The 13,804-nt window shown below is 39.8% G+C and overlaps 1 protein-coding gene across 2 annotated transcripts in view; it reads right to left on the reverse strand.

The window, feature by feature from the left end:
* Nucleotides 1-13,804, reverse strand: part of SMURF2 (SMAD specific E3 ubiquitin protein ligase 2) — a 113,945-nt gene continuing 100,141 nt past the window's right edge. The window contains exons 12-19 of one of the 2 annotated variants that reach the window (XM_027047904.2): nt 13,344-13,447; nt 10,742-10,856; nt 8,925-9,103; nt 7,741-7,878; nt 4,494-4,614; nt 2,221-2,422; nt 892-967; nt 1-580 (exon numbers count right to left, since the gene is read on the reverse strand). In XM_027047904.2, coding sequence (XP_026903705.1) covers nt 481-580; nt 892-967; nt 2,221-2,422; nt 4,494-4,614; nt 7,741-7,878; nt 8,925-9,103; nt 10,742-10,856; nt 13,344-13,447 — 1,035 coding nt within the window. In that variant the 3' untranslated portion in view covers nt 1-480. The remainder of the gene's footprint in view (nt 581-891; nt 968-2,220; nt 2,423-4,493; nt 4,615-7,740; nt 7,879-8,924; nt 9,104-10,741; nt 10,857-13,343; nt 13,448-13,804) is intronic. The other variant, XM_027047906.2, reaches the window with a different exon arrangement.

The following is a 13,804-nucleotide window of genomic DNA, read 5'->3' on the forward strand; positions in this document are numbered from 1 at the left end:
AATCGTTCAAAATAATTTTATTTCTTTTTACAAAGAGCAAGTACAGGAACTGTTCAAAATCATGTATTCGATCCAAATGAAATGTGATGTGTACCGACTGCTGGAGTTGTCTTGATGTTTGAGAGACTTGAAATCTGTGGAGCGATCTGAATAGATTACCTTTTTATAAAAATAGTAGTAGTCTTTAAGTGTAGAATACTGCCTAACTCTGGAAATGTAGGAAAAGTCAGCATTCTTTAGGTTCAAGATATTAATTTTAAATAGCAGCTGAGTGTGGCCTCATGGCAAAGCATAAAGACCTCTTTTTTCCTTGAAAAGGAATTTCAAAATTGTCCTTTCCCCTCACAGTGTCCTAAACATTTTTTTTTTTTTTAGGGGGGGTGGGGCATTTTCCTGTATTTCAGCATTCCGGGCAACTTTGCTGAAAGGAGGCTGTCGGTCAGGGTATAAATAGAGTCCGGGGTAAATCCGTGAAGTTCATCATTCCACAGCAAACCCACATGTCTCTTCGATGGCCGTTAGCAGCTTTTCGTATAACTTTTCATAGCTTTCATAGGGCGGAATGTCTATTCGATTGAAGCTAGAAATAAGCACATCAGATATAACGCAGTTTATTCAAAGTCAGCAAACTGGCCTCCTAAGTGTGTACTAATACGGTCATATCACTTTTTGTGACACGCAGAAAATTACAAAAAAAGGCTGTATTTCTCTAAAGTAGAAACTGCCACTTTTGGGTTTTCCTACCAATTTCTGAATAATCTTAAATCACTTAAAAACTGCTTATCATTCCTTTTAGAGGTCCTTTTAGTAATAAGAACAGAAAATGAAACATCGGTTTAAAACTAACACACACATACATGGAAGGATGGGAAAGCTTCAAAAATAGCTTACCACGTGTGGGCCTTTGGCAGGTTGTTGGTGCAGGCATCGATCTGGTGTATGGTGAAGAGTCGTGGGCCAGCAGCACCTGCAAAACAAGTAAATGTGGGTCACGTCACCGCACCTGCCTGCACTGGTCTCCAAAATCTCGGAAGAAAACTGGTACGTAAACCGCAGGGCCTATGGATGGGGATACTGGTGACTCCACATAAGCTGCCAAGGGCAGCAGGCAAAGAACCTGGGTTTTGAAAGCTGGAAATGACCTTGGAAAACACTGGATTCCTTAATATGCTAGCATTTCATTTGACAAACAGTCCAGGATGGAAATCCTTCACCAACTTCTATCTTCTAAAAAAAATCAATGTGCCAAAAGCATGAGAGGAAAAGTAAATGGACAAATCCAAGATCAAATACACACACACACACACACACACACACACTCTCAAAAAGATGACAACCTAAATACAAATTCAGGTTTCATGCCTCAAACTTGGCTGAGAACAAAAGATTAGCAGCCTATGGAATAAATCTCAGTTAACGGAAGACACCCCATCAACGGGTATGCAGAAATACAGCTTCACTTTACGCATCTGGGTAGTCGGCTAATGAGAGCTCTCCAAATGGGGAATGTGAGCACAACTCCAAGTGCGCTTTCCCCATGGACTTCTGACAGGTGTACTGAGGCCAACACTGCTGAATTATGCATCAGTCTTGCTGTGTGCGTCCTCAGTCACCGCCAGCAGCTTCGGAGGTAAAGGAAGCAGCCGCCCCCGCGTGAAGCTCCACTGTCATTAGCAACATTACCAACTCTCCCCCAAACGAAACCGCTATTCCATGGAAAACAATTCTTACAGGTGGAATAGGTTTGTAAATGAATGGTCTGATGCCATGCAATAATGGAAGTGCTCTGGCCAAACAGCTTCCACAACTCATGCTGCCTCTTTCTATTAAAAGAAGAAAAAAGTAGAGGGAAGAGGCATCCCAAGTGGGTGTAGGTTTTGCAGGGTTGAGGTGTGAAGGTGGAAGGGGACGGGCTTTCCCCACAGGAATGTGCGATATGAGTTAAGGGCAGGGTGACCCGAAAAGAAAAGGCAAGCATCGTCACATATGGTCTCTAGCGTGCGGCACTCACTACAACCACAGAGAACCCTGGCAGCAGAGGCTCTTGGGAGGGAACAAAGGAAAGGACGGAGAAGGTATCAAGATACGAGAGCTATAGCTACAAGGCAGAATGAAGAGATCTGTTTATAAGCCCATGGCTTGTAAACTACGGGACCCAAATATCGACGCCCTCCCCCAATCCTCGGACACCATATCGCGTGTTTCTTCTGGCTTTTCTACCTTGTAAAGCCTTGAAGCCCTGCAGAGGCACTCTAGATGATCCTGTCACAAACTGAAGTAACCGTGCTCTTCGCTCTTCATCAAAGAACTCCACAGCTTTCCAGAACCACTTGACGACATTGCTGTCTGGCGTGCAGTGTTTTAACCGGGTGTTTACCTTCCAGTCATTAACATCTATCTTTCCAAGTCCACAAATAATGAGCTGTTAAAATATTGCACAAATAATGAGCCAATGGAAATCCAAGTCAAGCCAAAAATTCCTCAAAACAGAACTTTCGATCTGTAGTGCTGGCTCTCATATGGCGGTTCTTTATCATCAAGGGTACACATCATAATCGTCTGGAAAGCTTTTCAACATACACACACCATCAGGGCCTACGTTCAGATGTTCAGATTCTGGGAGCCTGGGGCGACAGGAGGGATCTGGACTTAAAAAGCTCCCTGGGTCCCTACTTACTGCAGGTCTGTCCCCAGGGTCTGAGAACCACCACGCTCACAAACATGACAAGATCAAAGTTCCGAATTCCCACAGAATTCTAAATTCTGTTTAATGGACAGAAACTAGACTCAAAGAGTAAATACGGTCTGCATGTGCCTTCCTTAATACCTGCATCATACTACTATGGGTTTTAACACTTATTCGCTTGGGGATTTGGACAATTCGGTTCACCTCCCTCGGCCAGCGGTTTCCTCTGCTCCGCTACATCCTGTGAAAGAACCGTACTGCTCGCTCAGGAACTCAAGAAATGGTGTTGAATAAGCAGTCCTGATCATCTTCAAGTTGTATCAAAGTACGAAATACATGACTGCACTGACAGAGAGCTCTGCCTGACATCCTGATGTAGGGTCAGCACAGATGAGCCGTATCCAAATCACTCTGATACTATCAATACGCACATATCCTTAGAACCCAAGACTAACTCACCTCAACAATGTGTTTAGAAAAGTGAAAGATGATAGGGTACAATGTAAAGCATAATGTGAGCTGCACATCCTATATTTTATAATTAGTTCTAATCCCATATCACATACATGCATATATACATATATATACACATACATACACACCCTTTAATAAAAAATTTTTAATTTCATTAGCAGTAGAAAGTATGTAATAAACCTTAGGCCTACTGAATAAAACCTCCACCAAAGCTTTCATAGGGTTCTAGAAAGATTACTGAATCATAGCCACACTCAACAGGGAGGTGGTGATCCAAGTAGGATTACAGAAGTTATTTATATCACAAAAAATATTTCCTAAATTCTTTTCTTCAGAGGAATGGTAATTATAAGGCCAAACTCCTCATCTGTTGTATGAACAGATAAAAATGGACTGTATTTCAACTTTGCTGCCATTCCTGCTATGTTTTCTTCCTCTTCCTGACCACTTCCTACTGGCCATTTCCCTAAGGAATAGCTCAATCATGAAAGGAATGGGGATGATACTGAATCAAACCAATCTTTTGAGATTTGCTAACAGGTCTGTTAAAAGATTTATAGTTTAGAAAGCACACTGAAGTTAATGAATAAAATCAGGTTTTACATTTATTTGTAGATTTCAAATATTTATGCTATCCCTAGCCACTAATTAAAATATGCCCCGGGAAGAATAAAACCTCATTGTTTTCTCAAAGTAGTTCAGTGGAAATTCAGATGTATTTGGTTAAAGGTCTTAATTATAAAACCAGACTACAGGTGCTTTAAGGGCCAGCTTTAAAGAAAACAAAAACAAAAACAAATCAGTTAACTGTTTATTACTGCTACTGTTAGTAATGAATATTCCCAAAGAGAGGAAAGATGTTTAGATGCAGTTTCTCCTCAGTGTTTTAACTACTGCCTCTATGGTCTCGACTATCAAATGCTTTCTCGCAAAAGTTAGTGTCAACCAATTGAGACTTGGCTTCTAATTCAAATAAACTGCAATATGGTAGAGACGAAGTAATGAAGTTTTATTTAATTAAATCAACAGCCACTTAATTAGGGAAGAGAAAACAACATTAGAAGAATGTACACCTAAGACATGAAATCGGTTGAAAATGAGAAAGGATAATATGGCCAAATAAGTTAAGAATGTTCACAGTGTAAGAGAGATGGCTTATTTGTAGCAATTCCAAAGCAGGAAAGACTTTTCCCGTGAATACCAATTCTCATAGCAGCGCACCGTGAAGCTTCAAAAGCACCAGCAATACGACTTTCCTCTAAAACGAAGTTAACAGAAAATCCCCAAACTTTCCTTGTTACGCTAAATGATGTCATGACATTAGTACACTGACCTCTAACTCCTTCTCATCGAATGTCTTCAGCAGATGCTGTGGAATTACTTCATTAAATCCTTTCTGCAGAGCCAGGAACTGTGCCTCAATGCCTCGTAAAAATCTCCAGTTCACGTAGAGCCTGTAAACATTGGGCGGGGGTTTCACATGATCCATATATTCAGACTGAGTAACTATTACGAATCTCTACTTCAGCAATCTTGCACATCACAAGCACCTGGCATTAAGAATTTAGTCCAGAGTCTAAAGGAATTTCAGATTCCCAAGCGTGCTGGAGGCCGCGCTGTGAGGCAGTTCACTGTAAGTTAAAAGTTGGAAACCTTCTGCTAACAAAGCAACTCTGCAGATCACAGAGAGGGCAGGTCAATGGCAAGGCGGCTAGAGATTCGATGGGTCTGGAGTTAAAATCTTGACAAAACTTCTCTCTGAATTCTAGCATGCATGCCACCAACCAGAAAAAAAAAAAAACAGCCCGTGCAACCAAAACTGATTATTTTTCTAGTTTCACTTGAAAATGTCATCTGCGTGTGCTGGGTGTTTTGCTTCTATTTTGGGGGTGTTGGCTCGGGGACAGGAGGTAGAGAGACTCCTCCTATCGATACAAAATGACAACAGTAAAAGCCAACAGTGTGCACTTTCTGATTACGCACTCCTTGTTCCCTGGAGGCTTTATAAAAACTGGAAGATGTAACTAAATTAAATAAGTACATAAATAAAATAAAAAGTACAATAAATAAAATTTTAAAAGTACACCAAACTATACCTAATGTATAGCTTCACTTATATTTTTTACTTGGACTTATAACTGAATGGCCTTTTTTAAAAAAAAATCTGTCTACCCAGGAAAACTTCTCCATCTCAAAAATCTCAGAACTATTCCCCTGCCAAATATGTCAACATTTCCTCCTGGCTTGGAGAAACGATTCTCTACTTTCAGTAATCAGTTACTTCACATGAGACCCTTTGGCGGATCGCCTTTTTGTCTGTTTAAGAGGACGGCAAAATGACACCTCCATAAAAAGCCTTTCTCTGTAACTTTTTTTTTTCTCCCAAAACTGTATCGGGTAAGAGATAGGACAGCGTGCTGAAAGCATGACAGAGTCTTGGCAAATGGGGTCTAGGACCCTAAAGTGACACATTACTGAAATTCAGGAAATTCCCATCCATTCTTTTCTTTTCCAATTTAGAAACATAATACATGCTTATTTTCTATGTAAGGAAAAATCAAACATTAAATGTGAACAAAGAGTCAACACTGAAAGCCCGTTCTATTACCCTCTCCTCCCTCTCTACTTCCAGGCCTGGCACCTGCACCCCCTTACCCCAGGCAAACATTTGACCTGGTATTCAGTCTTCCTGGACATCTTCCGAATAATTATAAAACAACACAGACTTTTTCCCCCCATAGAATTCTTATAAAACTTGCTTAAAAAAAAAAAAAAGTGTTTTGTTGTTGTTGTTGTTTCAGTAATCTCTACACCCATTGTGGGGCTTGAATTCATGACCCCAAGATCAAGAATCACATTCTCTTCCCAATGAGCCAGCCAGGCGCCCCTAAAACTTGCTTTTTAAATCTGACATCTTCTACAGTCTATTTATTTGTATTTATTTTGAGAGAAAGATTAGAGAGCAAGTGGGGGAGGGGCAAAGAGCGAGGGAGACAGAAACCCAAGCAGGCTCCGCGCTGTCAGCGTAGAGCCCGATGCCCTGCTTGAACTCCTGAACCGTGAGACCATGACCTGGGCCGAAATCAAGAGCTAGACGCCAGTCAGTTAAGTCTCCTTCTTCTAAATATCAGTCTCTTTCTTCTACATATCCATATAGTATTCTGTTGAATGTATGTATTTAATCATTCCCACCTAAAAACATTCCACCAGTTTTCAGTTGTTTTCACAAGTAATATTTAATTGAACATCCTGAAATTTATTTCTTTAACGTGTTTCCATAGACTTGATTCCTAAAAACAGGGCTGCTGGTTGAAAGGCAGATGCATTTTCATTTTGACAAGCAAGGTTACTCACCACCATACTAACGAGGATGCATTTTCACTTTGGTAGCTGTTATCAAATCGCTTTCCAAAAAAAAGCTATTCCAACAGACTGTTGGGCCTCATGTGTCAACCAGGAAAATTTAAGCCAATGAGACTTAGAGACATCTCTTGTGTACATGTGGTAAAATAGAGCTCAAACTCCCATATTTGATTACCACGGTTTTATGTTTAGAAGAACTTTAGTTACCACAGGCCAAATGATCTAACCCAACTTCTAAATTCCTAAATCATCCGGTGATTATGTAAAATTTGAAGAGTATTTTCTCATACTCCTCCCTTAAACTCACAATGTGCTTACTTCTAAACAGGACAAGGGCTGGTGTCACAGCCCAGAAGTACTGTCAGCCGGCTGCGGCAGCTACATGACAACTAGCTGCATGCACCGTCCCTCTTGGTGTTCCTGCCTCTACACCGCCCCTCTTCCACACGAGCCTGCACTGGCCTGTGACTCGCTTTAACAGAAAGAACACAGCAGAGGTGATCTGGCCAGTTCCAGGCTCAGGCCTTAAAGAGATCTGACAACTTCTGCTCTTGTGCTCCGGGAAACCAGCCACCCCGTAAGAAGTCTGGTTATCTCGCTGGGAAGAGAGAAGCCATGGGGAGCATTAAGAAGCCACCTGGGTGGCTGAGTTGGTTGAGCACCTGACTCTTGATTTCGACTCAGGTCATGAGATCGGGCCTTGCATAGAGCGCCACACCGAGCATGGAGCCTGCCTGGCACTCTCTCTCTTTGCCCCGCCCCTGCTCACGCTCTCGCCGTTAAAAAAAAAAAACATTTTTTTAAAAAGATGGGGGGGGGGTGGTTCTCAGGCACCACTTGGAGGTAACCAGGGAGGCCCAGCCTACAGTGAGAAGTAGACCCCAGAGGGTGACCCAGTGGCCATTCCAGCCAGTCCCCAGCCATTTGAGCCATCCTAGCTGAGGCATCAGAGATGTGAAAAAAGAGGCCATCTCGACGTGAGCCCCAGCTGACACCACAGGGAGGAGCAAAATGCTGTCGCTGTTGTTCTCTATCCTTATTACTGACCCACTGAATTGTGAGAAAAAATAAATGGTGGTTGTTTTGAAGACACTAAATTCTGCAGAGGCCTATTTTGTAGCAGTAAGTAACGCTACCTAAATACTTCAGTGTTTCTCCGTACAGCCGTTCAAGAGCATTAAAACAATTCTTAGGCTTGAAAATATAAAAGTGTTTACCTGACATATTCTTTTTTATTTTCTTCAGTAACAGAGATACTCTTGCCATTTGGTTTAAGTTCATGCTGAATAATTTCACCATATGCATTATGTTCGACACAGAAGGTATGGTCCAAAACACCTGTAATATCATTCTCACTAGAAAGGAAAAAGAGAAGAAGAGATTTAACTGGAAAATCTAAAATACAGATCCTTCCGATCTCTTAACTGGGGAGGCAGATAAAATGAGACTGTTTTAGAACATAACAAGTACAAGATCAGATTCCTTTTGCTAGTACTTATGCTACCATACCTCCCAGTTCTTGCGCACAGAAGTCAAAGAGCTTTAACCTTCATCAACACAGGAAATGTTTTACTTCCTGAGTAAGGACAAAGAGCCCTGCCCAAAGCTGGACTTTACAAACAGGGAAAACTTACGTTATGTTTAGCTTTTAGGTAAGAAGCCTTATTTGAATCCGGGTATTCCTGAGCAACCAAATGCCTGAGTATCCCAAGAGAAAGCTACTCATGTATTTGTTAAAGTAAGTATGGCCCATGTATATTCATAAATAAATATTCTGACAAAACAGAACTCATTCTTACAGATCCCTTTTTTAAAGTATGGCTTCAACAATCACTACTTCAGCAGGAATTTACTCTTCTCTCACGTGCGGGACTGGAACAGAACTTGTATCATGTCAAGAAAATCATTACATGTGGTAATTTTTAAAACAGAATATACTACCTTTTTTTTTCCTTTTTAAAGTAGTAACATTAACTTTTAGGGATTTGAAACACACAGGAAAGCAACAGAAAGAGGGAAAGTCTTACGTGGTCCTAAGACTCAGATGATCTCTCTCAATATTTTCTGTGCATCATTTAAAAAAATTTTTTTTTAAGTACATCCATTTTGATGGGGCGCCTGGGTGGCTCAGTTGGTTAAGCGCCTGACTTCGGCTCAGGTCATGATCTCACAGCTTGTGGGTTCGAGCCCCACGTCTGGCTCCATGCTGACAGCTCAGAGGCTGGAGCCTGTTTCGGATTCTGTGTCTCCCTCGCTCTCTGCCCCTCCCCCACTTGCACTCGATCTCTCTCAAAAATAAACGTTAAAAATTTTTTTAAAAAACAGTACATCCATTTTGAAACAGTTATCTGTAAGGCTCACATTCTATCTATAAGGAGCGGACACAAGACTCAATACATACAGAATCCACACCAAACTGTTGTGAAGATCTGGATCAACTAACTCCATGTCATCCAAAGTAATGGACTTCCCGAGCAACTGTTTATAAAAAGGCAATGTGAAGCCACCATCAATGTAATGTCCATGAAACACGGCCATTCCCATTATTCGTCCAACAAAGTGGAAATAGGATAAATGTTCCTGAAATTGAGAGAAGTTTACATATAAATATTCAAGTTAGACACTACACAAGGAATTTTTAATAAAAATTAAATACACAACATTCATCTTTTTTATAAGTAACAGTTTATACATTCTACAACTTATTTATATGGAGTAGGCTATCATATCAAAGGTTAATAATCATCAGGGAGAGTTTCTATAGCACACGTTCAAGATCCTCTCCATTGCTAAAATATTACACCAGGGACGATGCTTCTCCCAGAGAGTACAGTCACTTTGTAAAAATTACCTTTAGAAATGAAGTCCAAACTACACTCCCACTGTCGCTTCATGAAACCACTCAACAGATGCATCGTCTTCCTCTCCTATCTTACCTGCTGAGCCCTTTACAATCCTGGCTCTGTCCTAACACATGGTAAACACCTCACAAACACAAGCACTAATTACACTGGCGTAATGGGCTCCCCAGGCACAACCTTCACCTAAAATCTTCCCAACTTTATAAGGGGCTCCCTGCAATGAATCTAGCATGTTTGGATGTATTTGTCTATCATGATAAACTGTTAGTTGGATATTTGCATTTTCAACTCTTTTTACTTCTCCAGCTAGTAAGTAATCTTTAAGCTCTTTAAAAAAATTTTTTTTTGAGAGCAAGTGAGCGCAAGCAGGAGAGGGGCAGAGGGAGAGGGAGGTAGAGAATCTTAAGCAGCCTCCACGCCCACCATGGAGCCTTGACACGGGGCTCAATCTCACAACTGTGAGATCATGACCTGAGCTGAAATCAGGAGTCACCCAGGTGCCCCTTAAGCTCCTCTTTAAACCTCCCTTTTAGCTTAAAAATAGCTTTTGTTTCTCTTTAAAAGAAAACATTTAGAAAATACTGACAAGCAAAAACAAAAAATCACCCATAATCTCATACCCAGAAATAACCTCCGTCAGTATGATACTACAGAGCTTTTCAACGTTCATACACCCACATATCTACCAAAATTGTATCATACTGTTCTGTAACCTTCTTTTCACTTAGTATATCATGAATACCATCTTTATAGGTCATTAACTATTGTCCCATAGTGTCATTTTAGTGGCTATATAATATGCCATTCTATGGAACGATAACAAATTAATAAGAGCTACGAACTATTGTTGAGTGCTCAGCAGTATGTAACAGGGTTAACAACGTACAGCGCTATGCTCAATACCTAATGTGCAGGGTCCCGTTTAATTGTCACAACCCTTCTCTGAACTTCAAACTAAGATTATTATTATTAGCAATGATAAAATGGAGCCTTAATCACAAAGCTAGTATAGGACCAGGATACGATCTCACATCTAATTCCAGAACCATTCCTCTTAAACCATTACCGTAATTCTGCGTCATGTGATCATCTACCCAACCCCTCTCTTACGGACAATGACGCTGCTTCCAGTTAGCACTACTATAAACAACGATGCAGCAAACATCCCAAAGCACAAATTACTGCACACACCAGTGATCATTTACTTGAGAAAATCTTCTACAACAGAACTTGCTAAGTCCAAGCTTGCGACTAGGACAAGGACAGTGACCCTTCATCATAAACCACACTGACATTTCAACATCAAAAGCACTGCAGGTCACAGGTTAATTCACATCGTCATAACCACCAATCTTACCGGATTGACTGCAGAATCAGGATTGATCTGCAATGTATAGATATCATCTCTTGAGTACTGGAAGAGGCCATAGTAAGGATTCAACATTTCATGTGACAACAGATATAACCACTCCCTAGAAAGCAAGATGGAACACAGGAAACTTTTTGTTAATGAATGTTTTGATTAAGATATGCTATTAATTCATCATTTTAGCAAGGAAATTTTTAAATAAAAGCACATAAAACACTAACCAGTTATATAAAATGACACTGGAAAAATCTATCATGCCCCAAAAAGCAAATGAAGACTCTTGTTTTGTTAAACTGAAATCACTTCTCACTCAATTTTGGGCAATTTTATGACATTTCAGTATCAGAGAGGGCAAGTATTATTCAGAAGTGCCAATTACTCATTAGACGCTGCAGCCTAGTGGTCTGTTAACTTTTAATTACTAAATACGTTTCTAATCCAGGATAAATACAAAACGAAGAGAAGAATATGGTTTTGTTTCAAAACATCCATGTGATCTATACTATCCTGGTCCATTCCTATCATGGCAGATTTATACTGGTTTATACTGATACATAACAAAGCATTAATTTACTCTCTTTTGGACAAGGGTGTGTTTTGTTGTTGGTATTGTTTAGTAAGGAAATGATCCCATTTCATCATCTTTTTTGTGTGAACTTTAAAATATACCACAATAAAAGTATAAGTGGTCAGAGACTGCAAGGCATTTGGTACAGGTAGGAACACAAGGCAAGCCTGCATCTGGGGGGCTGGGGAGGGTGGGGGGGGGTGGGCTCCACACTACTCATTTGTTTCAAGTGTACATTGGTGTTTTAAAAGGCATGTAATGGACAAGTACTATCACCTTAAACTCATTAAATTCTTTATTTTTTCAAAGTATGAAAGATAACTTGTTATTCATCTTGGAGAAACAAAATCACTAGTCTAGGACTTGAAAAGATGTAGTTCTAGTCTCAATTCCTGTCATTCTTCCACTAGGAAAGGTATTTAAATATGTTCCGATATCATGAATTAAACAGACTGAGTAATATGTTTTTAGGAAATGTAGTGAAACACGATTTGCAAGTAAAGAAAAATGTCTCAAAGTTCTGTAAGTGATGGAGTCTAAATCAAATCACCACCATTTATGTAATACTCAAAAAATTCTAAAGATAAAAAAAAAAAGCGGTCTCCATATAAGCAAGCTTACCCCCACACCTAACACTTACCTGAAATGTCTTCTATGTTTTTTTATGGATTAACCCAAATTTTTGTTTTACCAAGTATTTAGAACACACATATAAGCAGATTCCAGCTACTCTGGGGTTCTACTATGCAATAAAGATCAGAACGAAGCAGTTCACTGTCACATCCCATGCAGTCTGCCCAAACCCTGACAGTAGTGAGGTTCAGAAATGAACAACAAAAAACCAACTATTTATTTGACTTTACACAGAATTACAGCATTTAGAGTCTATCAACAGATAATTAACAAGCTGTCTCGACAAGCATTCAAATCTAGTGATGAGTAACTCCTAAGAATTCCACAGAAACTAGCAAGTCCTAAGTATGATGTCCACGTGATCAACTCTACAAATCTAAACTAAACAAACTATCCCATTTATAGGTAAAAAGGCCACAGAACAAAACTACAGGTAAAAACAAGTAATGCTAAGTAACAATTATGGGACTTGGTGGAAACGCAAATTTAATTTAGGCTACATTTAGATTGGGGGAAGCAAATTATCATGATGGTCCCTAGGATGTTTCAGTACAGAAGTTATGATGTTTCTGCCACATTTACATAAAGTGAATTTTCACACCTGTAAAAAAAATATATGTATGAATGTATCATAAATATTAGCTTCTGTATGGAAACATTAAAAAAACATTTTTTTAATGTTTGTTTATTTTTGAGAGAGAGAGAGACAAGAGTGCGAGCAGTGGAGGGACAGAGAGAGAGGGAGACACAGAATCTGAAGTAGGCTCCAGGCTCAGAGCTGTCAGCACAGGGCCCAATGAGGGGCTTGAACTCACAAACCGTGAGATCATGACCTGAGCCAAAGTCAGATGCTCAACTGATTGAGTCACCCAGGCGCCCCTGTATGGAAACATTTTAAAGACCACTTACGATATACACGTATGTTCACACATTTTTACATGTACTTACATGCACACGCAAACATTACTTTAACAAGGTCAAAAAGCATGGCAATGGAAGCCAAGGAAAACAGCATTCAGTTCAGAATATATGTCATTAAAATCTCAACATGGCTCCTAACAATGGAAAGCAGAGGGAATAACATGTACTGAAGGAGAGAGAGAAAATACAGAGCCCGCAGGTCCTAACATGGCCCATGTACAGCTGCAGCCAGTTTTCAGAGAAAGTCTCACTGGGCTATACGAGCCATCAGGGAGTTCTCAGTTACCCCTGTGGCGGCTCTACTATCCCAACCTCAGCATGAATACATCTATTAGGATATCGTCGGCATTGCAAACATTTGGGAATGTTACACCAGAAAATAAATTATCAGTGAGAAGGTTCACCAGAGGAAGTATCTTAAACTTATAAATGTAACTATATGTCATTTGCTCAGGAGCAAGTCTTTACCTGGCAACCCCTCCATAGTCAAGGCCTTCTTCTCCACGAAATTTTATCATTAATCGCTTCCACAGATCTTTTGGTCTCATTTTCATGACCTGCCGATATGATTCCTGAAAAAATTTTAATAAACTATCGTTACTAGGTGCTTTTAACTTGTTAAACTCTCCCTCGCATTCTACGGACAAAAGGTACATTTATTAAAATAAGATGAAATGTGTTCCATAATCCAACAGATAAGCTCTAAGTGTTTGAAATCTCATGGAACTCCTAAAAACAAGATGGATATAGCTTAATACTATTGAAATTAATTCATTTGACAAATATATTAAAAGCCTAAGGGCAAAACTCCATACTTAAGTTCTACAAACCACAGCAATCACTACACTTACATTATTTTCTTTTTGCGTTTCATTCTGACAATCAGTTTCTTTTATTTATTTTTTTTCAATATACGAAATTTATTGCCA

The sequence above is a fragment of the Acinonyx jubatus genome, chromosome E1 (assembly GCF_027475565.1).
Source record: "Acinonyx jubatus isolate Ajub_Pintada_27869175 chromosome E1, VMU_Ajub_asm_v1.0, whole genome shotgun sequence".
Taxonomy (NCBI): domain Eukaryota; kingdom Metazoa; phylum Chordata; class Mammalia; order Carnivora; family Felidae; genus Acinonyx; species Acinonyx jubatus.